This window comes from Caenorhabditis elegans, chromosome I (assembly GCF_000002985.6).
Source record: "Caenorhabditis elegans chromosome I".
NCBI classification, from domain to species: domain Eukaryota; kingdom Metazoa; phylum Nematoda; class Chromadorea; order Rhabditida; family Rhabditidae; genus Caenorhabditis; species Caenorhabditis elegans.
In genome coordinates, this window is record NC_003279.8 from 4171992 (window position 1) to 4193219 (window position 21228).

The 21228-nt window shown below is 38.0% G+C and overlaps 8 protein-coding genes and 3 non-coding genes across 15 annotated transcripts; 7 read left to right on the forward strand and 4 right to left on the reverse strand.

Moving 5' to 3' along the window:
* Window positions 1–212: 212 nt before the first annotated feature.
* R12E2.18 lies at window positions 213–315 on the reverse strand. The gene has a single exon (NR_050052.1). It is a non-coding gene; the product is annotated as an Unclassified non-coding RNA R12E2.18 (non-coding RNA).
* sls-2.4 lies at window positions 215–324 on the forward strand. Its single transcript, NR_002608.1, has one exon. It is a non-coding gene; the product is annotated as a small nuclear RNA sls-2.4 (small nuclear RNA).
* Window positions 325–446: 122 nt separating this feature from the next.
* R12E2.11 (Orotate phosphoribosyltransferase) lies at window positions 447–1633 on the reverse strand. The gene is made up of 3 exons (NM_058916.6): window positions 1318–1633; window positions 1001–1266; window positions 447–959 (listed from the first exon to the last, which is right to left on the reverse strand). Exons 1-3 carry the CDS (start codon window positions 1630–1632, stop codon window positions 857–859), a joined length of 684 nt encoding a protein of 227 aa, NP_491317.1. The 5' UTR covers window position 1633; the 3' UTR covers window positions 447–856.
* A 133-nt stretch (window positions 1634–1766) lies between these two features.
* On the reverse strand, window positions 1767–2783 carry mrps-6 (Small ribosomal subunit protein bS6m). Its single transcript, NM_058917.8, has 4 exons — window positions 2704–2783; window positions 2495–2640; window positions 2367–2445; window positions 1767–2198 (listed from the first exon to the last, which is right to left on the reverse strand). The coding sequence occupies exons 1-4, from the start codon at window positions 2746–2748 to the stop codon at window positions 1980–1982; spliced, it is 489 nt and encodes a 162-aa protein (NP_491318.2). The 5' UTR covers window positions 2749–2783; the 3' UTR covers window positions 1767–1979.
* A 544-nt stretch (window positions 2784–3327) lies between these two features.
* Window positions 3328–5280, forward strand: rpn-8 (26S proteasome non-ATPase regulatory subunit 7). The gene is made up of 7 exons (NM_058918.8): window positions 3328–3451; window positions 3505–3649; window positions 3694–3779; window positions 3840–3896; window positions 4364–4492; window positions 4542–4940; window positions 4987–5280. The coding sequence occupies exons 1-7, from the start codon at window positions 3332–3334 to the stop codon at window positions 5137–5139; spliced, it is 1089 nt and encodes a 362-aa protein (NP_491319.1). The 5' UTR covers window positions 3328–3331; the 3' UTR covers window positions 5140–5280.
* R12E2.17 lies at window positions 4006–4073 on the forward strand. Its single transcript, NR_003385.1, has one exon. It is a non-coding gene; the product is annotated as a small nucleolar RNA R12E2.17 (small nucleolar RNA).
* Window positions 5281–5313: 33 nt separating the features above from the next.
* R12E2.13 (MIR domain-containing protein) lies at window positions 5314–6456 on the reverse strand. Its single transcript, NM_058919.5, has 5 exons — window positions 6320–6456; window positions 6040–6143; window positions 5803–5930; window positions 5664–5753; window positions 5314–5600 (listed from the first exon to the last, which is right to left on the reverse strand). Exons 1-5 carry the CDS (start codon window positions 6442–6444, stop codon window positions 5427–5429), a joined length of 621 nt encoding a protein of 206 aa, NP_491320.1. The 5' UTR covers window positions 6445–6456; the 3' UTR covers window positions 5314–5426.
* A 364-nt stretch (window positions 6457–6820) lies between these two features.
* On the forward strand, window positions 6821–10138 carry suco-1 (SUN domain-containing protein). Its single transcript, NM_001382881.2, has 9 exons — window positions 6821–6898; window positions 7012–7104; window positions 7157–7236; window positions 7282–7367; window positions 7420–8123; window positions 8176–8721; window positions 8779–9029; window positions 9076–9212; window positions 9265–10138. The coding sequence occupies exons 1-9, from the start codon at window positions 6870–6872 to the stop codon at window positions 9745–9747; spliced, it is 2409 nt and encodes an 802-aa protein (NP_001370471.1). The 5' UTR covers window positions 6821–6869; the 3' UTR covers window positions 9748–10138.
* Window positions 10139–10229: 91 nt separating this feature from the next.
* Window positions 10230–13007, forward strand: kel-20 (BTB domain-containing protein; the record flags this gene model as incomplete). Its single annotated transcript, NM_058921.8, has 6 exons — window positions 10230–10331; window positions 10818–10895; window positions 10942–11044; window positions 11093–11367; window positions 11612–11773; window positions 11821–13007. The coding sequence occupies 6 exons, from the start codon at window positions 10230–10232 to the stop codon at window positions 12922–12924; spliced, it is 1824 nt and encodes a 607-aa protein (NP_491322.2). The 3' UTR covers window positions 12925–13007.
* A 175-nt stretch (window positions 13008–13182) lies between these two features.
* ppw-1 (Piwi domain-containing protein) lies at window positions 13183–17944 on the forward strand. 3 transcript variants are annotated; one of them, NM_001372597.2, is made up of 11 exons: window positions 13183–13238; window positions 14558–14725; window positions 14779–15032; window positions 15175–15374; window positions 15421–15480; window positions 15529–15647; window positions 15704–16146; window positions 16195–16481; window positions 16527–16923; window positions 16970–17625; window positions 17672–17921. In NM_001372597.2, exons 4-11 carry the CDS (start codon window positions 15340–15342, stop codon window positions 17766–17768), a joined length of 2094 nt encoding a protein of 697 aa, NP_001359879.1. In that variant the 5' UTR covers window positions 13183–13238; window positions 14558–14725; window positions 14779–15032; window positions 15175–15339; the 3' UTR covers window positions 17769–17921. The 3 variants fall into 3 exon arrangements, with proteins under 3 accessions (NP_001359879.1, NP_491323.2, NP_740836.1); NM_058922.8 differs by lacking the exon at window positions 13183–13238 and having other exon boundaries at window positions 14556–14721; window positions 17672–17944; NM_170850.7 differs by lacking the exon at window positions 13183–13238 and having other exon boundaries at window positions 14558–14690; window positions 17672–17939.
* A 222-nt stretch (window positions 17945–18166) lies between these two features.
* cas-2 (C-CAP/cofactor C-like domain-containing protein) lies at window positions 18167–21138 on the forward strand (the record flags this gene model as incomplete). 3 transcript variants are annotated; one of them, NR_131381.1, is made up of 6 exons in its annotated part: window positions 18167–18251; window positions 18305–18429; window positions 18482–18674; window positions 19221–19681; window positions 19732–19846; window positions 20688–21032. NR_131381.1 is itself a non-coding variant. In NM_058923.8 (5 exons), the coding sequence occupies 5 exons, from the start codon at window positions 18167–18169 to the stop codon at window positions 21030–21032; spliced, it is 1374 nt and encodes a 457-aa protein (NP_491324.1). The 3 variants fall into 3 exon arrangements, 2 of the variants coding, with proteins under 2 accessions (NP_491324.1, NP_001293294.1); NM_058923.8 differs by having other exon boundaries at window positions 19221–19846; window positions 20688–21138; NM_001306365.3 differs by lacking the exons at window positions 18167–18251; window positions 18305–18429; window positions 18482–18674 and having other exon boundaries at window positions 19310–19846.
* Window positions 21139–21228: the final 90 nt, after the last annotated feature.

Here is a 21228-nt window from a genome sequence, read left to right on the forward strand (position 1 = left end):
TTATAAATATTCAATATACGGAAAATCTGATTATGCACTTCGTGGGGATCGAACCAGTGTCCTGCTGTGCCTCCCTTATTCCCCACTGCACCATCAACCACTGCTGTTTCGCAGTCTCCGTCTCCTCGACAACACACACTCGTCGCTTCTCGCTTGCCTCGAAATGTGTCGGTACACACGTTTGGGTAAGAGGAGAGGACTCGTTGGTATCTTCGGTTTTAACCCAGTTACTCAAGGTACGCTGGAGTTCTGACCTTTCGAAAGAAAGTGTCAAACGACTTTAATTTTTGGAACCGCTCTGCTGGGGTCATCCGGTAGAGCAAAATAATTGAATCCGATTTTAAAAGTTTATTAAGTTTTATGTGCATTAATGACTGACTTGCAATTCTTAGCGAGAACTGTTGAGCTATGATAGATGGTGCGAGTTTTATCCTTTGTGAACACTATTTGGAAAAGGTTTTATTCACTTGAAATCGTTTCAGGGAAAGAACATGAGAAGATTTGATTATGCTTTAGCTAAATTCCAAAAAAAAAAATTATTAAGACATGCGGAAGAAGAATTAAACCAGGATATATCACAACTTGGGAAGGAATCAACAAGCCAAAAAATAATGAAAATTATTCAGCAAACATGGTAGAAAGTGATGAGAAGAAAATATAAACACACAAAACATCACATAAAACGCTAAACAAAAATTTAATGAAACCTTTTTTCCATTTTTTAAATTGGTCCATCAATTTTCTTGTTTTATGTGATGCGATGCATGTGTGCTAACAAGGAAGTTTATTGGAATATTATGAAAATGAGAAAACAAGTTCACAAATTGGTAGAATATGGGGTGCAACAATGAAATTTTTAGAAAGGTTTAGCAAGATGAGCAATAATCTCGTGCTTTCGTTCCTCGGTCATCTCGTTTTTCGTGATCAGGCCGTCGAGGATCTTCTCCATTGTCAAAAAGCTGAAAAAATTTGATTTTTAATTAAAACGAAAAAGCCTCACCTGAGGAAGTTAAGATTATCTTCTGCGAGATTGGCAGTTGCTCCCTGTTGTCTATCCAAAACAGCTATGGCATCAGTGACCAACAGATTCTCATTGCGAATTGCTTCTGCTGTCTCACGAATTGATTCACCTGATGTGACGACATCTTCGACAAGAAGTACTGTACCACCAGGCTGATAGACTCCTTCGATAAGTTGCTTTGTTCCGTAGGCTTTGGCTTCTTTTCTTTTCATAAGCATCGGCACATTGAGAATATCAGATACAAGCTAAAAACATTGAGTCTCATTTTTTAGTGTGAATTATTTCTGAAAACTGACGGTAGCAAGTGGAAGGGCAGCATATGGTACTCCAACAACATAATCGAATTTGAGGTTTGAGGCGACAATTTTCTCACACATAGCTTGAGCAGCCATTCGGAGCACACGAGGAGAGCTCATTATTCTGCGAAGATCTATGTAGATTGGAGTCATCTGGCCAGATTTGAGGTAGAACTCCCCAGTGCGAAAACATTCCATTTGATAGAGATTCTCGAAAAAATCAGTTTCCTGGATTGGTGAAGCGGCCTGGACTTTCATGACGACTGGATCCTCGATTGAGTGATTTCCGTTGGCGGTAGCGGTGGCGGCGGTCATTCTGAATTTTTAACAATTTTCGAATATCAATGTGAAACAGGTTATTTTCTTTCAATAGAAAAGTGAACAAATATCACTTGGTCAGATGAACCAGGTACGTGATTTGAAGGAAGAAAAATAAATAAATAAAAATGTGATATTCATGAAACAAAACAAATCAATTCAACTTTAAGAAAACAAAAATCACTCTATAAATCCTAAAACTGTACAGAAGAATCGAGAAAACAGACAACGCAAAGTACGAAAAGATAGCCTCGTTTGATAACACTATCATAAGGAGGTGTGGCCAAAAGTGCATTGTCGGCGATCTTCGACCCGTAAATTTAAGTCGATTACGAATTTCATGTCTAGGGCCTTGGCGGAGCAATTGGGTAACTCTTCGGGATACTCTTCCACTCCTTTTCAGTACGTTTGTAGATCATCTGTCGCGTGAAATGACCCATCTTTTGATTTTCTCTCAAATCCTTGACTGCTTGACGTTCGGCAGGAGATTTGAGGATTTCTTCCAGATTGCATTCAACCTTTGGAGCCGGCAGTGTGTCCACTTGAATTAGATCGACTTGAACCTGAAAAAATATGGTTCAGATTTTTGTAATGACCAAAAAGTGACAAATTAATTTAGAAAAAGAACAAAACAACATTCGAAATGAATCTAAACAAAGAAAACTTTTAAACAATAAGACCCGATCATACATCAACATCAGATAATATATAATGAAATTTAACTAACTCACCGTGTCCAGGTCATGTGTCAAAATAGACTTTGTTTTCTGTCTAGCTTCCCGAGACATGTGCGCCTTGAAGAGGAAGAAACTGCAAAGAACAAACAATTTTTTTAAGATATATAGTTTTTAAATATTACTTTGAAGCGTAGACGGGCTCATTTGTCTGTTTGGCCAGCCGTTTATACGGTAAATCTCGATGACCCAGTGACTCAACCTTTTCAATTACTGCTCCGTGATCCAGCAAAGTGTTTCCAGCACGCGTTAAAGCTTTAACAAGATCTGCCTGAAATAAAGAATATTCTCATGATTATACACATTCTCACGCTTCATCGTGTTTTTTCTGTACCTTTGACAGAGATCGTGTGATCATGCTCACTTCATAAAACGGCATTGTTGTTCTCGCCCAGTATGAATGCTTTTTCTTCACTGAAAATATTTTCTATGCTACGAATTTGGAAATATGTCAATGAAAATCACGATAAGAAATCACAGCACAAGCTATTTTTCCAAAATAGGAAGTTGCCATTTTTCAACGACAGGCTGTGAACACAAGATTATTAAACAAAAATTTACTAGAACAATAAAATAAATGTTCAATTTTCAATTTTTCGCATTAGAAAGTTAATTTTCCGTCATTGCAATCGAAAAAAGTTAATTTTAAAGTAAAGAACCAGGAAAAATAAAGTGGAAATACGGGATGGGTCTCACCACGGCCAGTGTCGATTTACGGGGAAATTGCATGCGCCTTTAAACGATGATATTTCTTTTTTGAACGGGAAGCGGGAAATTGTCGTTTTTAAGCATTATTTATTTATTTCTTTTCATTTTTTCATTCAAATTATATTCTAGATACGTTTATGGCAGGTTTTTCCGCAATGATTAAGCGTTTCTCACTGTTATGTCGATTATTAACGTGTTAAACTGTTATGTGTTGATTTTTTATTGTGATAAATTTATTTTCGTTTTTTAGAAGAATGGCTCCAACTAACAAAGACGGAGATGTGGCGACTGTCAAAGCTGTAGATGTTCTCAAACAAAAGGCTGGAGCCCATCATTGCCTTGGAAATGTTCATGCAAACCTTCCCGTTAATAAGGTTAGCATACCTGAGCGAGAAAATTCGATTTTAAATAAACACAATTATTTAAGGTGACCGTCCATCCATTGGTTCTTCTGAGTGTTGTTGATCATTTCAATCGTGTCAGCAAAACTCAAAGCGTGAAGCGTGTTGTTGGAGTCCTTTTGGGGTCCATGAAAAAGGACAAAACTCTGGATATTGGAAACAGTTTTGCTGGTATTTTTAAAAATTTATTTGCTTACTTATAAAGTAATTTTCAGTTCCGTTTGATGAAGATGACAAGGATAAAAGTACATGGTTCCTCGACATGGACTATTTGGAGAGCATGTATGGAATGTTCTACAAGGTTGGTGAATTTTGAAATCTCGTTTTTATTTAATTTTAAACAAAAAAAATGAATTTACAGGTTGCCGCCAAGGAAAAAATCGTCGGATGGTATCATACGGGTCCAAAACTTCACAAGGTATATAAGAGGCAAAAAAGAGACGGGGACAACGCGCGTAGTGGTCTAGTGGCTAGCAGGCACACACTCTGCGCCTCCAGCCATTGGTTCGATTTCTCATTCCACTCGGGTTTGTGATGACTGCATACGGATCACTGGGCTCTGAATCTCTATGAACCGATAATATCCGTTCTGATACCCGTTTTTACGGTTTCATGATCGATGGAGCGCGAACTTGTTTAAATTTGAAATTATACTGTGCAAATAACAACAAAGCAAAAAAAAAAAAACTTAAAACAAATCAAATCAAAACTTTTGAAAAAAATCGAAAAAAATGCAGTGGATACCTGACAAAAAAAAAAGAAAAAACCGTGTCACAGTGTTGCGAAATTACGCTCCGCCTTACTTTCTGTGCCACCCTGATTTTTGCAAAATTACGGTGTTCAACTTCAACAGTTTAATTAATTATTTATTTATTAATTTTACAGAACGATATTGCTATCAACGAGCAATTGAAACGATTCTGCCCGAACCCGGTTCTTGTAATTATCGATGCTGAGCCAAAGAACATCGGATTGCCAACAGAGGCTTACATCGAAGTTCAGGAAGTTCACGATGTACGTTTCAAAATACTGTTTAATTTTTTTTCAATATATTGTTTTGTAGGATGGAACTCCACCAATCAAAACCTTCGAGCATGTGCCTTCAGATATCGGAGCCGAAGAAGCTGAGGAAGTTGGAGTCGAGCATCTTTTGAGAGATATCAAGGACCAAACTGCTGGAACTCTTTCACAGCGTATCACCGATCAACTTATGGGCTTGAGAGGACTGCAATCACAGCTTGAATCCATTGAGAAGTATCTTCATGATATTGTGCGCGGAACTCTTCCAGTCAACCATCATGTCATTTACTATGTTCAAGAAGTTCTCAATCTCCTGCCTGACGTCACTCATCCAGACTACATTGTTTCACAGAATGTGCAAACTAATGATCAGCTCATGTGTGTGTATATGGGATCTCTTGTACGATCGGTGGTCGCTTTGCACAACTTAATTGATAACAAGGTGATTTGCAAAGATTTTAAAATTTATTAAAAGCTATGATTTTTAGATCTCTCTCCAGAAGGCTGAAAAGGAGCAGGAAACTGGCGAAGCTGAGAAAAAGAAGGATGAAAAGGATAAGAAAGACAAAAAGGATGAAAAGAAGGATGAGAAAAAGGAAAAGGACAGTAAATCATCAACCCCTAATACTCCAAAGAAGTGATAAACAAACTCAGAACATTGATTGTATCCTCATGTCCACTTCTCCACCAATCTCTTTTTCTTTTACCCTATCGCATCATATACATTTAATTTATTCGGTCTTTTATTTTTCTGTGCATCAATGTAGTATTTTATCCCCGGTATTTAGATCAGTTGCCAATAATTTTTCAGAAGACAAAATCTAATAACTTTATTAGAAAAAATAACAAAGATAACATCCCCGTAAAGCAATGGTAAATATCACGAAGAAAGGCATGGCTTATTAAATTAGGAGTATCCAATGTGGATTTAAAGATCTTTTTGCTGATGCTTGATGTAAATGCCTTCGGCAACTTTCCATGCACTTCCACCAGTGATCGAGTCGGTGCCGACGACCTCCCGTTGTCCATGAATGGGGCGTCCGAATTGTTGTCCCGAGAGTGAGAGGTATGAACCAGTGACAGCGTGGCGAAGTTTGAATTGCTAAAGTGAACAATATAGGGTATTCAAAACGTATAGATAATATCGAAAAGGAATGTAACAAACCTCGGATTCCAACCACTCATCTCCGTTGCAAATCACAGTCCAATCATCTCCCGTGTCACTTTCTGCTTCGCTGCCAAAAGCGGAGACCTCCTTTAAAAAATCAAATTATTCATTTGTTTTCTCGAATTGCCAAACAAACCTGATGTTGTTTGGAGAGAGGTGCAGTGAAATGATGGGAATGCAGGAACGTGCCCGTGGTGAGGTGCTTCAGACGGATCTTGTCTCCGCATTTGATTGCATCTCCACGATTGCATTTTGCGTTCAAAGCTGAAGTAAGAGAATGTTCGGTTTTCTTTGTTCTTTTTTTTCAAAAAGCATTAATATACACAAATTATTATAGTTTAAGTTACTAGGCGTTAACTTCCAAATAACTAACCTGGGAAAATCTGCCAATGAGAATTGATGTCGTCCGAGTTTTTTACAGCAGTCACAGATTGTTGGCCGGACCCGCTTCCGTATTTTACGTCATGCGAATGTAACCTGAAACCTTTTTGTTTCAAACAAAATCTACTTTTTCGAAGGGAAAATGCTCATTTTCTCAGGAGATATTCTTTAATATTTACTGTTGGTGGCAACTATTTATTTAGTGTCATTAACTTTACCGAGTTTCTAATATTAGTGCAAACAATTTTAATAAAGTAAGCTGGCTCACGTACCTAGAGCCATCATTAGCATTTATAAACTTTAAAACGCTGTAGCACGTCACAAAGTCTTCATCGGCGTATGCAAATGAGGCGAAGAATAGAAGTGGAAAACTGAGTAGTAGTGGCAATTTCGGCATTATTTTGGTTCCCTGTAATAATATTCTGTTTTATTATTCCAAACTTTCTAGAATTTCATAGAGAATGTAGCAGAAAAGATTATAAAAAGAGAAGCTCCTGCAAAAATTAAATCAACGTCGCTTTGCACGAGATGTGCGTCAACCAACGTACACCATCGACAATGACGTCAGTAGCCGCTCTTGACGTACTTTGTTCCCAACACCTTGTGGTTCCGCAGTCAATTTTTTAGCTGTTTGGCGGCCAATTGACGCGACACCGCTTATAAAATTTATATCACGAGACCTTCTAATCTATGTTTGTTTGAAATCATAAGGGTCTTATCACTTTCCATTTTAAATTTGTTCTCTTTTGAAAACTTAAACCTTCTACTTACAGCTCAACAGAAAACACGACGCATGGGTGAGCGAGAAAGGTGGAACAGGTGATGAAGCTCAAGCGGTTATTGATATTTGCGTAAGTTTTTTATTGTATTCATATAAAATAATCATTTAAAAGTCGTTTTGATGAACTGAAGATGTTTTCACTAAGAATTATCCCAAAAATGAATTTAATTGCTAATATTTCAGCGTACTACTAGTACTACCCAACATAAATGCTAATCAAGAAGTGTCATTTGTAAAACACTGGAAAGACATTTTACTGACTGATGGAGAACATAGGTAATCTTTTATTTTTAAAACACAAATTCTTACAAATTTTTTGAAATTTCAGTCCAATTTGCGCATTATCTATCGATGGTTGCGCCAGGTCAGCCCCGTACAATGTTTCGAAAAAGATTATGAAGGCTTCGGGTAATAATATTTATATTTTATTCCATAAATAAAATATAAATTCAGTAAATGCATCGGAAAAGGATTCGATACCCGAGAAAAGCATAGATAACTTTGATGAATGGACGAAAAAGCGAAGAGATGCGGTTGCGGTGAGTTTTTATTTTATTCTGAGAGAATTATGTTTTAAATTCGAGTTTTTAGAACCAAAACGGACAGAATCAAAAAACAATTGAGCCAACTCAAGTTGCCCGGCACGATGAAGTTTCAATTCCGCTGCCCCCAATCACTCGTCCACCGAGAAACTTTGCCAGTCGGGAATGTGGCGCTAAAATTATCGCTGCAAATCCTGAAGCTGAGAATGCTAAAGCTGTTGTAAATGAGAAAGACGTCGATGATTATATGAGAAATCCATGCCAATCTGCCAAAGAAAAATTTATAGTTATTGAGTTATGCGAAGCAATTCAGATTAAAAAGATAGCTATTGGAAACTTTGAACTGTTCGCTTCAAGACCCAAAACAATTCAAGTTTTCATTTCTGAGAGATACCCTCCTCTCGCAAATTGGATCTCTGTTGGACCATTTCATCTGCAGGATCATCATAAGAATTTGCAAACTTTTGATGTTCCAAACACAAATGTCTATGCAAAATATGTCAGGATCAACCTAGAAGATCATTATGGAAAAGAACATTACTGCATTGTTTCGGTTGTTAATGTGATGGGGAGTACTTTGGCTGACGAATATGACAAAGAAGAAGCTGCTGCTCATCTTTTAAATGTAATTGAAGAAGTGAAGGAAGAGCCAGTGACAACTCCGCCACCATCGGAGCAGAAAATGCAGACACAGCTTCCAGTGCCACCGAAATCTCCGAATCAAACTGTTTCAGCACGAATGAAATCAGTAGAGTAAGTTTTCTTTCCAAAAAGCACCGAATTAATTATTAATATTTAATTTCAGCTTCCGTCAACTGAAATCGGTTTGCTCACAATGTTCTGTAGGGAAAGTTTCCAACCTCATATGCCATATTCTTCCAATTCCAACGAGAGTAAAGAAAAATGATTTAGTCAAGCCTCCGAATAACCTGAAAACATCCACAATTAAGCCTGCAGTTACGGATAAGCGAGACCTCAAGACAGAAATCGGATTGTGGGCAGAACGAAGTCGGCATTCTAATTTCGAACAGTCTAGGAGAAGAAATTTGGCAACAATCCAAAGACTTCACCCGAAAGATGTGCAAAAAATTTCCACAGCACCTGATGTTCCGACACCTAAAGCTGAAAATATCGAAAAACCCACTGAAAAGCCATCGGAAGAGGTTAAACCTCCAGCTCGAGAGCAACCACAAGTTTCCTTGCCTCCAAAGCCGAAATCTGAGCCGATTCTGCCCGCCGGAGGATCCACTAACCAACGGGAGCTGGTTCTTATGAAATTAAGCAAACGTATTGCAGCAGTTGAACTAAATTTAACACTGAGCTCGGAGTACCTTTCGGAATTAAGTAAACAGTGAGTAAATCATTTAATATATTTTTTAGAACGATTAATAAAAATATAATTTCTCAGGTACGTATCTCAAATGAGTGGATATCAACAAGAATTAAAGGAAACTCGTAAAGCTTCCAAGAAAACCGCCCAAACTGTCGAGGCAATGATGAGATCGAAAATGAATGGTGTGAAGCGGGAGTTGCGTGATCTGAGGCAGTCTGTATATCTCCTCCAAAAGCTAGAGAATAGTCGATACAACAATGTACAAAGTGAAATGAGTCGACAAGTTCTTATGTCTTCCTGTCATATTAGCTCGAATGTTCCGCCAAGTAAGATTTTTTGAAGATGAATCAACTTTATTTTTCTAATTTTTAGGTCCAACGATAGCTCGGCTACCTCTAATTATTCCCGCTTTGAACAGAAAGCTTGAAAACTTCACGAACTTTGAGGAAAGAATGAAAAAGATTTACGAAACTGCCAAATCGGTGATGTTCGGTTCACTGACATGGAATGTAAGTTTACCAACTAGGTAACTAGAAAATCCCGTAACATTGAAATTTTCAGACTGATCATCTAATTGTGGCTTTAATATCATTCAACATCATGGCACTATCATTTCTTTTTGCTGGCGTCTTCTACATTCATCGAAGAAATAAGGAAAGATGCGAAGAAACTCAAATCATTGTGAAAAACGAATTGAGAGCTCGAATCGCGAAAGTTGGAATAGAGAATCGCAAGCTGATCTCAAAAGGAATGCGAAGAGCAGAGCTGGCGGTCACTGCGGCTGTTTCATCTGCGTTGAAGATTGAAAAGACGTCGAGTAATCGCAGTGCGATGACAGAATTAGAGACGGCACTTGCGAATTTGTTTGAGGCTCAACAGACGCGGATTGAGGAGCAATTTGAGCAGAATCAGAAAATGCTCCGAGACGCTTTGTCGGAAAGAAATGGATCCCGATTTGATGATACTTTAAGCGTGGAGGACAGTGAAAGCTCGTCGGAAACGGAACATTCAAAGGAGGATACACCGACTTTAAATGCAGATTAGAAAATTACTGTAGTATTTATTCATAACAAAGCTTGAATTTGTAGTAGATTACTAACTTGGTGACTAGCATTCCATACGAGTTCAATTCTTTCTTTCTCTTTCCTTCCTTTTCCATCACTCTCGCCCATTTACAATCAAATTGCCCTCTTCCCCCATACCGATTGAATTGATTTCGTTTGTACAGGTTTTCGACATTCAATGTCGCTTATTATTCTCCATCCTGAACCATTTTTCAGCTTGCTGTGCATGCTTTTCTCCCCCAATTTTACTGTGAACAGGGTCTCCTCGCCGTCCGGTGTGATATATTTGCCACACCGAATTGATTTACTGATTCAGATCTTTCCATTATAATTTTATTGTCACTGTAATTTTCCATGAATTTTTGTGTACTTTTTCTTGGCATTTGGTATTTTATCGAGTTATATTCTCTAGCTAGATATTTGAAATTTTCAAGTCAAGATAAGAAACATTATAAAATTCAGATGAGAGGGGGTCAGGAGATTTCGGATCCCATGGATCTTCCGTCGACATCACATGACTCAGCCGATATGTTCGAATCGAGGAAACCACAGAGCAAGTATAAGGTAAGGAAGGTCTCAAAACGACACTTTTTTGTTAAATGAGAAAATGTGTGCGCCTTTAAAAAGTACTGTAATTTTAAACCCTTGTTTCTGCGAAATTTGTATCGATTTTGCATAAATTTTCGATAAAAATATATTAACTTATGTATAAAAAAAATCAAATTTGACAATTTTAACACATAAATTTTGAGAATAAACTAACTGAGAGTTTGAAATTACAGTACTCTTTAAAGGCGCACACCTTTCCTCATTTATCAAAAAAAATTGCCGCGTCAAGACCGGAAATCGTATTTTCAGCGCAAAATTCACAAAGGACAGCCAGGAAACGTTTTGTTTCAAAAAATTGAAATTCCAAAACTCATTACCAATATCAAAAATTTGGAATAATTGAAAATCAATTGTTTTTTCGTGACGAATCCCATTCAAAAAAATCCATGCGCCTTTAATTTCGAGTTACAGATATAATAAACCTAAAAATTGAATTTTCAGAATTCTCATTTCGCAAACTCCGTTCTCCAACAACTCGGTGGGCTCAAAAATCGCGATGTGCTCTGTGATGTGACACTGGTATAATTTTTACATTGATTATTTATTTAATCAGTAAAAATTTCAGATTTGCGGCTGGAAACGAATAAATGCACATCGAGTTGTGCTGTCTGCGTGCTCTCCATACTTTTTGTCAATGTTCACTTCTCAGATGGCTGAGTGTTATATGAGTAATTATTTCAAATATCAGAAATCACCTACAAAAATTAACTTTTTAGGAGAAATTAACATGGAAGAAATTGAGCCACCGACTCTTGAAGCACTTATCGAGTTTTGTTATACTGGAGCCATTGCAATTGATGACTCAAATGTTCAGGATATTCTTCCGGCGGCATGCCTCCTTCAGATTCATGAAGTTCAAACCGCATGCTGTGATTATTTGAAAAAACAGTTAGATCCATCGAATTGTCTTGGGATTCGAGCATTTGCGGATACACATTCCTGCAAAGAGCTCCTAAGTTCTGCAGATGAATTTGCACTGAAAAATTTCTCGGTAAATAATTGCTTAAAAACACTTTCCTTATTAGCCAGATGCGAAAATTTGTGATTTTTGGACCAACAATGGTCTCGCCACGACTTTGCTGCGAAATTTTCATTGATTTATTGCTTTTCGATAGAATTTTTTCTGAAAAATCGATGAAAATTCCACAACAAGGAAACTTAGAAATTACAGTACCCTTTAAAGGCGCACGCGAAACTCTTGGGTAATATATTTAACTCCAACTTTTTAATTTCAGAGAGTGATTGGAAAAGAGGAATTTCAAATGTTAACTGTGGAAAGCCTTACAACAATCATCAAAAGCGATAAACTCAATGCAGCTTCTGAAGAGCTAGTTTTTTCCGCAGTAATACAATGGGTCAGACATGATATTTCAAAAAGAAAAACTCATTTATCCATGGTAAGGCTACAGAGATCCAGAGCTCTTTTTATTTATTATTTCTTCAGCTGCTCTCCCATGTCCGTCTGCCTCTATGCACTCCGAAGTTCTTGGTGAGTGTGGTCAGTGAGGAGATCCTTGTCAAATCGGATCCAGCGAGCCGAGATTTAGTTGACGAGGCAAAAAACTACCTGCTTCTTCCCGTGGAGCGTCCGAATATGCAAGGTCCTCGAACGAAACCCAGAAAACCTCTACAAGGATCAGAAGTTTTGTACGCTGTCGGAGGCTGGTGCAGTGGAGATGCGATCGCTTCGATCGAGCGCCTGGATCCAATGAAAGGAGGAACCACGTGGAAGTGTGTGGCTCCGATGGGAAAACGAAGATGTGGAGTTGGAGTTGCTGTTCTGGAGAATCTTTTGTACGCTGTGGGTGGTCACGATGGACAATCATACTTGAATAGTATAGAAAGATACGATCCAATGACCAATCAATGGAGTAGTGATGTGGCACCAACTGCCACATGTCGAACGAGTGTTGGAGTAGCTGCTTTCAACGGATCTCTGTATGCTGTAGGAGGTCAAGATGGAGAAAGTTGTCTTGATGTTGTCGAAAAGTATGATCCACGGAAAAACGAGTGGGCGAAAGTGGCCAGTATGGGAACTAGAAGGCTAGGAGTTTCGGTTTCAGTTGTTAATGGTTGCATTTACGCAGTTGGTGGATCAAATGGACCCGCACCTCTGAATACTGTAGAAAGGTATGATCCTCGAGTTGGAAAGTGGGAAGAAGTTCGACCGATGCTAACCAAACGAAAGCATCTTGGAACAGCGGTTTATGATGGATACATTTATGCGGTTGGTGGAAGAGATACCACTACAGAACTCAACACGGCGGAGAGATACAGTGTCGAAAGAGACGAATGGCAACCGGTTGTTGCCATGAGTAATCGGAGAAGTGGAGTCGGAGTGGCGGTTGTTGGAGAGAAGCTTTATGCGGTTGGAGGATTTGATGGACAGACTTATTTGAAATCTGTGGAAATTTTCGATAAAGATACGAATCGATGGAAGACGCACTCGCAGATGTTCTACCGACGGCTGGGCGGTGGAGTTGGTGTCGTCAGGGTGGCAGATGCTCCGGAAACAGAATTACATGCAGTGAAACGACGGGATTTATAATTTAAAATTTTGATGTTAAATAATAAGTGTACATAAAAAAGAAAGTTATCTGATTTTTAATAAATATTTAAAATTGATTCAAAAATTATGCACTAATTTGAAGTTCAAATTTTGAAGACTAAAATATTTTTAACCAAAGAATCGATGGAATCCAGGGTAATTTTCGTGAACTTTTACATTTAAATTTTCTTTACGTTTTAATTTTCACGTTTTCAAACAAAAAAGCGACTTCTTGACAAAAAGTAATTTATTTCGAACATTTCCATAGAGGAAAGCAAGTGTTCTCTTCGAAAGCCAATCTTCAATTTGAAAAGGTTTGTTTTTGTTCTACTCAAATAAGTTGGTCAATAAGTTTCAATTTGACCTACAAGGACACCGCGGTGGCGGGAAGAAAAGAAGGCTAATGTCACTTCGTTATTTGTTTCTTTTTGAAATCTTGTGGCAGGTGGCCGATGATTAAAATGGTTTCTTTTCCGCCGACGGTTTTTGATTTAGTATTCTTTCTTTGCTCGCAATTCTTCGTTGATTGAAGAGACGGAGACTGGCATGGCAGTTCGTTCTGTTTTTTTTTCATTCGACACGCGTAGAAAAATTATGTTGTTTGCGCTGAAATACATATTTATCGATTGATTTCAGCGCAAAACAGAGACACCACGGTTTCAAGATCTGATGGTTTTCCGGATCTACCATTTCCGGATCTACGTTTTCCGGATCTACGTTTTCCGGATCTACGTTTTCCGGATCTACGTTTTCCAGATCTGGCACCGTGCCAACTCTTAAAACGCTATTTTTTCTAAGAAAAAAGTGACAACGATGCTCCGATGTTACGCGTCGCGTATTGTTAAGCGTTTATTCTAGAAGAAAATTTCGAAAAAAGTCGTGCGTTGAAAAGCGTTTTGTGCGTTGGCAGGTGCCAGATCCGGAAAACGTAGATCCGGAAAACGTAGATCCGGAAAACGTAGATCCGGAAAACGTAGATCCGGAAAACGTAGATCCGGAAAACGTAGATCCGGAAAACGTAGATCCGGAAAACGTAGATCCGGAAAACGTAGATCCGGAATCCCATCAGATCTTGAAATCGTGGTGCCTCGCAAAACAATTAATTCTCTTGAGACTACGGTACACAATTGCGGAAGATTACTGTAGATGGAGCCGGTGTTTGCGTACTTTTTTGGGCCAGAGATATTTTTCTAGAGAGTTTAAAATGTTTTCATCGCTTTGTTCGTTTATTTTTGTCTGTTTATTGTGATTTTGTGCGAAATTAATGTAAAAATTTCCATATCCAACACTGTTGTGTGATTATTTCGGATAGATAATTAATTTTCAGCATGTTGAGTTTAGCTTTCGTCGTCCAATTGAGCTTTTTTTGATTTTCAGTCAAGATTTTCTTTCGCCTTCCGCTTTTTGACTTTTCTACGCAGTAATGACCAGTCTTGATTTCTAGCTTTTAGTGTATGGTTTCCCATTCGAATGGCGCCATTCTGTTATTACATGAGTCACACTTTATCACTAATATACATGCAGCTTAATTTTAGAGTGAGCAAGCCGCGAGTATTAAACCAGCGCTGTTTTAAACTGATAATGATTGCACTTTCCTTCATTCTCACCGAATATCAATTTTCATTCATTCCAGAGTCTCTCGAACCATGGAAAAACAACTAGAAGCTATGTTCGTCTCGGACAGACCTGCTGCCCCAGCTGCCCAAAAGCTTGGTACCGCTCCGCTCGCTGCAAAAAAGACGAGAAATGTGGAGAGGGGAACCAAGGTCAATATCGATACCAACATTCGCAAATTGAATAAGTTTTTATTTTACAATTACGAGTCGTTCGAGCTCACATATCAATATTTTTCAGCGATCAAACCGAATCAGCCAATTTACAAGTACGCTGTGCAAGTGAACTACGTCTTCCGGAAACCTGATGGAACTGAGGCGACAATCGAAATGTCCAAATCAGCCAAAAAGGGAACGGAGCACGACAACGACAAAACACGCTGCCAGAAGGTTTACAATGAGGCGATCAAGCGTTACGATGAGCTGAAAACCGGAGGACCGTTTTTCTACGATCGTCAAGCCTCTTTGTACACTCTGACCAAATTGAAGAATGAGGTGAATTCGATCAAGCGTTACGATGAGCTGAAAACCGGAGACCGTTTTTCTACGATCGTCAAGCCTCTTTGTACACTCTGACCAAATTGAAGAATGAGGTGAATTCGATTTTTTGCTTAAAGTTTAATATTTTGCGTTTCAGAGCATCTCTTTCGTTGTTACTGACAAGATTTGCAAGCGACAAAACTTCAAAGAGGCACAGTTTGTTCTCAAAAAGGTTGATCAATCGTTCCAGTCAACATCGAATGACGTCATCAGGACAACCAACTCGTGCCCAGCCAATGCCGACAAAACTTTGCTTGAGGCAATGAACATCATTGTCTCGGGACCAGCGTTCGAAAAGTATGCCGCTTTCAGAGATAATCAAGCTATTTCATCTCGTTTTCAGCAAAAATGTTATCACCGTTGGAGCATGCGTTCATTACCTCATCGACCCAACTGTAGTCGAGTAAGAAACTAAGAAATTATCGTATTAGTATTTAATTGTTTTTTCCAGCGTCGCGTACAAGGAATACGCTGAAGGACAACTCTACTCAGGAGTTGGTGCTTCAAAGTCGGTGAAGACATTGGAAGGAACGGACAAGAAAGTTCCATCACTCTTCATGACAACTGAAAGTTAGTTTTTCAGAAAATCTAGATTTTCAAAATGTTATAAAATTGTTAATTTTCAGTGAAGACAACATTGTTCCATCCGGATTATGCCCCACTTGTGGAACTTTTGCAAACGTTCAGAGGTTTCAGCACAACTCTCAAAGCGAATTCTCCAGCCGCGCAGAGAATTGAGAAAGCCTTTGTTGGACTGGATGTTGTCTTGAATTACGGTGTGCACAAGGGTCTCGGAGAGGATGGTGTCGTTATGAAGATCCGTCGATTCCACACGTCAGCTAAGGAGACATGTTTTGAAGTTGAGAAGTCAACTCGTGAATTCACGAACGTCTTTGACTACTTCAAAAAGAAGTATGGAATCACTTTGAAGTATCCCGATTTATTCACCATTGAAGCGAAAGGGAAACAAGGAAAAATTCATTTCCCTGCGGAAGTTCTCCTTCTCTGTCCGAACCAGACGGTCACGAATGATCAAATGATCAACAATGAGCAGGCGGACATGATTAAGGTAATTTTATATTTTAAAATCTGAATAATATCCCGAATCCTTTTTCAGATGTCAGCCGCACAACCACATATCAGAAAGACGACAACTGATACTATCGTGAGAAACGTCGGATTGGCTTCCAACAATATCTATGGCTTCATCAAAGTTGAAGACCCAGTCAACCTCGAAGGAATGGTTCTTCCAAAACCTAAGATTGCGTTCGCCGGTAACCAACTCGCTGATTTGGCAAATCCGAAGTCTAGATTCCCCACCGACTTCAATCGTGCTGGACAATATTACGATGCCAAGGAATTGACGAAATGGGAACTGGTCTTTGTTCAAAACGAAGAAGTCCAGTAAGTTTCAGTTTGTAATTTTTCATTTTATTGACTCAATTTCAGAGGACTTGCTAAGCAGCTCGCCGATGAAATGGTGAATAATGGTATGAAATGCAGCAACCCAACGATGAGTTTCATCATTAGAGGTGATTTGGAACCAATCTTCAAGAAAGCGAAGGCTGCTGGAACGCAACTTCTCTTCTTCGTTGTCAAATCTCGCTACAACTATCATCAGCAAATCAAGGCGTTGGAGCAAAAGTATGACGTGCTCACTCAGGAGATTCGCGCTGAAACCGCCGAGAAAGTCTTCCGTCAACCACAAACTCGTCTTAACATTATCAATAAGACGAACATGAAACTCGGAGGACTGAACTATGCTATTGGGAGTGAAGCGTTCAACAAGCCAAATAGATTGATCGTTGGATTTGTTACTTCTCAACGAGTTGGTGGAAATCCAGATGTGAGTCATGTGTTACAGCTGCATAATCATATTTCATTTTTTCCAGTATCCAATATCAGTTGGATTTGCTGCAAATATGCTCAAGCATCATCAAAAGTTTGCTGGTGGATACGTGTATGTTCATCGCGATAGGGATGTTTTCGGATCCATCATCAAGGATACTCTCTTGGCAATCTTCAAAACATGCACTGAGCAGCGCGGAAGACCAGATGATATCCTTTTGTATTTCAATGGAGTTTCCGAAGGTCAATTCTCAATGATCAACGAGGAATTCAGTGCCCGAGTGAAGGAGGCGTGCATGGCATTCCAAAAGGAGGGAACCCCGCCATTCAGACCACACATCACCATCATCGCCTCATCAAAGGCTCACAACGAGCGTCTGTACAAATCCGACAAGGGACGTATTGTTAATTTGGAGCCGGGTACGGTCGTGGACCATACCATTGTGAGCAATGTCTACACTGAGTGGTATCATGCCTCAGCTGTTGCTCGCCAAGGAACTGCAAAGGCTACCAAGTTCACTCTCATCTTCACCACTAAAGCAGGCCCACAAGCTGAGCCATTGTGGCATCTCGAGCAATTGACCAATGATCTTTGCTACGATCATCAGATTGTCTTCCATCCGGTCGGACTTCCCGTCCCACTGTACATTGCTGATCGTTACAGTCAACGTGGAGCAATGGTTCTTGCCGCCAATCAAGGGTAAGTGACAGTAAAATGTATACGACATCTCATTTATTATTTTCAGTCCAATCTACAATGAAGGACAAATCGATCTCGCGGCTACCAACAGTGCATATGGCTACGGAGAGAAGAAGCTCTTCACCACTCGTTTCAATGCATAATTATCTGTACTCCTCCGTTTCTTTTACTTGGCTGTATAATGTTTTATTTCCGTAAACCCAGAATACTTTCGCTATGATTGTATATTTTTTAGCATTTGGTCATTGTAATTTGTAATTATTGTCGGAATGGATAAAATGATTTAAGAATAAAATGCATCGCTTCTTGGACAATTCCTGTTGATAATCTCATTCTGATATATTTTCAAAAGTTTTGGTATTGATTTTAAAAATTAAAATATTAGCAGCTGCCGCTGTGACTGGAGAAGTTGACGTTTTATTTCTTCTAATTCAGCTGTTTGTACCTGTTTTGTAATGTTATTACTTTCTTTCGAACAAAATGTCATTCTTTTTCTGGCAGAAAATTCCGATTTTTAAAAGTTATTTTTACAACATTACAGATGGATCCTTCTGTTGTGTCTCGATTGGAGAATGTTGCGAATCGAACGGAGAATATATTGCTGAAATATGACTCGAACAAAAAAGGCAATTAAATAATTGTTCTCGAAATTATAAATTCCAAAAAAACTGCTTTTTAGAAACTCCGGTCGACGCGACGCCTCAAATCATTAATCTTTATGACGATGCGATCTGTGAGAATCTCGTCTCGTTTTATGATTTATCTGCAAAAATTGGAGGAGATTTGAATCGCCTTGGATGCATGGTAAGGAAATATATAATATTTAATTCAAATTTTATCGAAAATTATGTTTCAGACTAGGAGTCTATTTTTCACGCATCGATATTTTTTGTGGATTGCGTGTGGGCGCAAAAAGGCGGACAACGACGAGTTCGCGACTCTTGTGAACGATTTGTCGAAGGAAATTGTTGCATTTTCCGATTTCAAGGAGAAAAATCGAAAATCCGAATTCTATAATCATATCTGCGGACTTGAAGCTGCGGTTGGAGGTGAAAATTTGCCCCTGATTCCGAATATCTATGTGAAAAACTCTTCATTATTTTATATATTTCAGCTTGAAATCGCTTGTTCATCCATTACTTTTTTCAAGCACGCGCCATATTCTCATTGGAGCGCGCCGTGTTGTGTCGATTTACGAAATTTTCCAATTTTTTCAATTTCAGTTTAAACGAGTTTCCTTAATTTTTGTGGGTTTTGCTTTTTGTTGAAAATATGAAATTTCGCGAGTTTTATGATAATGTTCGATTGACCCAAAAAAAAGTTTTCGAAAAAAAACAATGGAAACTCGTTTAAAAACTGAAAATGGCATGAAAATTGTTGAAAAAATTTCGTAAATCGACACTACTCGACGAGCTTGAATGAGAAAAAAGGCAATTTTTATCTCAAGGGTGTCGGTTTTTTCGAAAAATATCTTTTAATATATATTTTTTTTTCTTTAAAAAATTTGATTAAACTTAGATTTTTTTCGATAATGTTTCGGTTACACCATTGCTAAATCTGTAAATTTGAAAATAATACACTCCCAATTATTTCAGGTTTCGGTTGGGTTGCTGAACCAAAAACTCCTGCTCCATTCATCAAAGATGCTATCGATACATCAGTCTTCTACCTAAATCGTATTCTTATGGAGCACAAAGGAAAAAATGATTTCCATTCGGAATGGGCTAAATCTATCAAAGAACTCATGCTGAGTCTTCATGAATATGTGCGACAACATCACACGACTGGTCTTGTCTGGAATTCGGATCCCGGTGCGACTCCGATGTGTAACAGGAAAAGTGGAGGAGCTCCAACGCCGCCGCCACCACCACCTCCACCAATTTCATTGATTGCGCCTTCCAAGCCTTCTGGTGTCGGTGCTCTACTGGAATCTCTCAATACGGGATTATCGGCTACTAGTCGTTTGAAGAAAGTCACCCCTGAAATGCAAACTCACAAAAATCCGGTACTTCGTGAGGTAAATGGACAGATGAATCGAAAAACTGAAGAAAGAAAGGTGAGCGAGAACAAGAAACCGGAGAAAATTCACGAATCGAGCATTTTCTGGGATGGAAAGATTTGGAAAGTTGATCATCAAGTTGGTAATAAGAATGCCGTCGTTGAAGTTACGGATAAGAAGGAATCGATTTATATTTACAAGTGTAACGATTCTATTATCAAGGTTAATTTTTATTCGATTATTTTTTCGCAATTTCACACAAAATGGCCGGTTTTTCAAGGCTTTTATATTGAAAATCAGTGTCAAAATATATAAAACCTTTTTAATTTTTTAAATTTAAAAATGTAATTTATTTCAGTTTAAAAAATAAAAACTCGGCCACTTTTATGCTTTTTCTCAGATGTTTTAAGTGGAATAAATTTTATTTTCAGATGAAACAAGTCATTTTTGACACTAATTTTTAAGTTAAACAAATTGTGGCTATAAAAACGTAAAATTTTCGGTTTTCCAGAAAATCGAAAAATTTATCAAATTTTGTTAATGTTGATGGAAAAAAATAAAAAGAAAACATATACATTTTTTTCTGAAAAGAAGAAAATGACCGAAATTTTTAGATATTTTTCGAGAAATTGAAGCTTTTTCGAAATATCTGAAAAACTAGAAATTGAAAAGAAACCAAAAATTCCAATTACGGATTTCCTGTTTTCCATTTCCAAAGAAATTTTTAATGTTTCGAAACTAATATCTTTAAATTCTGGTAATTTTTCTGTTTTTTTTTTAGATAAAATTGATATGTTTTCTTATTAGTTTTTCATCAACATTAACAAAATTTTAGAATATATATTTATGTTTGATTTTCTGAAAATTGTTTTCTTGAAAAAATTCGAAAAAACCGACACCCTTTTCGAAATATCAGAAAAACTAAAAATCAAAAAAATATGACGAACATTTTCTGTAAAACGAATTTTTTTTTCGATTTATTAGAAAATTGAGAAACTGACACCCTTAATTCTAATGGATAAAAAAATTTATCAAAAAAGAAAGTCTAAAAATTAAATTACAGATCAAAGGAAAGGCCAACGCAATTACATTGGACGGATGCCGTAAAACTTCAGTCGTATTTGATGGTCTTGTTGCTCAATGTGAAATCATCAATTGCCAATCAATTCAAATTCAAACTCTCGGAGAACTTCCAACTGTTTCGATTCAAAAAACCGATGGATGTCATATCTATCTGTCACGTGATGCTTTGAATGCTCAAATTGTTGCATCCAAATCCAGTGAGATGAACATCTCCGCGATGTTGGAAGATGGAGACGATGAGTACACGGAAATGGCATTGCCAGAGCAGTTTATGACGAAGATTGTTGGAAAGAAGCTTGTCACTGTCGCATCTGAAATTGTATAATTAGCTTTAAAGTTTTAATGCATTCTCCGAATATCTCCCTACTATCCCTCATCTCTTCCTCCTGCTGGATCTCGTTCTCCTATCAAAAAATAAATTATTTTCTGTGATTTTTCTCGTTTTTTAATTTGTTTTGATTAACGCTGATTATTAATGCTTCAAGATATTGGAATATTTAGGAAAAAGCAAATAATCTGAA

Bases quoted from the DNA above. Each gene is read 5' to 3' on its own strand.
- R12E2.13 (NM_058919.5), bottom strand. From the start codon at position 6,444: ATGCCGAAATTGCCACTACTACTCAGTTTTCCACTTCTATTCTTCGCC. The intron at 6,144-6,319 runs GTACGTGAGCCA...AAAAGGTTTCAG, and splicing joins AATGCTAATGATGGCTCTAG to GTTACATTCGCATGACGTAA. The intron at 5,601-5,663 runs GTTTGTTACATT...TGTTCACTTTAG, and splicing joins ATGAGTGGTTGGAATCCGAG to CAATTCAAACTTCGCCACGC.
- rpn-8 (NM_058918.8), top strand. From the start codon at position 3,332: ATGGCTCCAACTAACAAAGACGGAGATGTGGCGACTGTCAAAGCTGTA. The intron at 3,650-3,693 runs GTATTTTTAAAA...AGTAATTTTCAG, and splicing joins TATTGGAAACAGTTTTGCTG to TTCCGTTTGATGAAGATGAC. The intron at 4,493-4,541 runs GTACGTTTCAAA...ATTGTTTTGTAG, and splicing joins AAGTTCAGGAAGTTCACGAT to GATGGAACTCCACCAATCAA.
- mrps-6 (NM_058917.8), bottom strand. From the start codon at position 2,748: ATGCCGTTTTATGAAGTGAGCATGATCACACGATCTCTGTCAAAG. The intron at 2,641-2,703 runs GTACAGAAAAAA...TCTTTATTTCAG, and splicing joins TCACACGATCTCTGTCAAAG to GCAGATCTTGTTAAAGCTTT. The intron at 2,446-2,494 runs GTAATATTTAAA...TGTTCTTTGCAG, and splicing joins GAGCCCGTCTACGCTTCAAA to TTTCTTCCTCTTCAAGGCGC.
- suco-1 (NM_001382881.2), top strand. From the start codon at position 6,870: ATGAAGCTCAAGCGGTTATTGATATTTGC. The intron at 7,237-7,281 runs GTAATAATATTT...ATATAAATTCAG, and splicing joins AAAGATTATGAAGGCTTCGG to TAAATGCATCGGAAAAGGAT. The intron at 7,368-7,419 runs GTGAGTTTTTAT...TCGAGTTTTTAG, and splicing joins AGCGAAGAGATGCGGTTGCG to AACCAAAACGGACAGAATCA.
- R12E2.11 (NM_058916.6), bottom strand. From the start codon at position 1,632: ATGACCGCCGCCACCGCTACCGCCAACGGAAATCACTCAATCGAGGAT. The intron at 1,267-1,317 runs GTCAGTTTTCAG...CAATGTTTTTAG, and splicing joins CTGCCCTTCCACTTGCTACC to CTTGTATCTGATATTCTCAA. The intron at 960-1,000 runs GTGAGGCTTTTT...AAATTTTTTCAG, and splicing joins GATAATCTTAACTTCCTCAG to CTTTTTGACAATGGAGAAGA.
- ppw-1 (NM_058922.8), top strand. From the start codon at position 14,571: ATGGAAAAACAACTAGAAGCTATGTTCGTCTCGGACAGACCTGCTGCC. The intron at 14,722-14,778 runs ATAAGTTTTTAT...AATATTTTTCAG, and splicing joins TACCAACATTCGCAAATTGA to CGATCAAACCGAATCAGCCA. The intron at 16,147-16,194 runs GTAATTTTATAT...ATCCTTTTTCAG, and splicing joins AGCAGGCGGACATGATTAAG to ATGTCAGCCGCACAACCACA.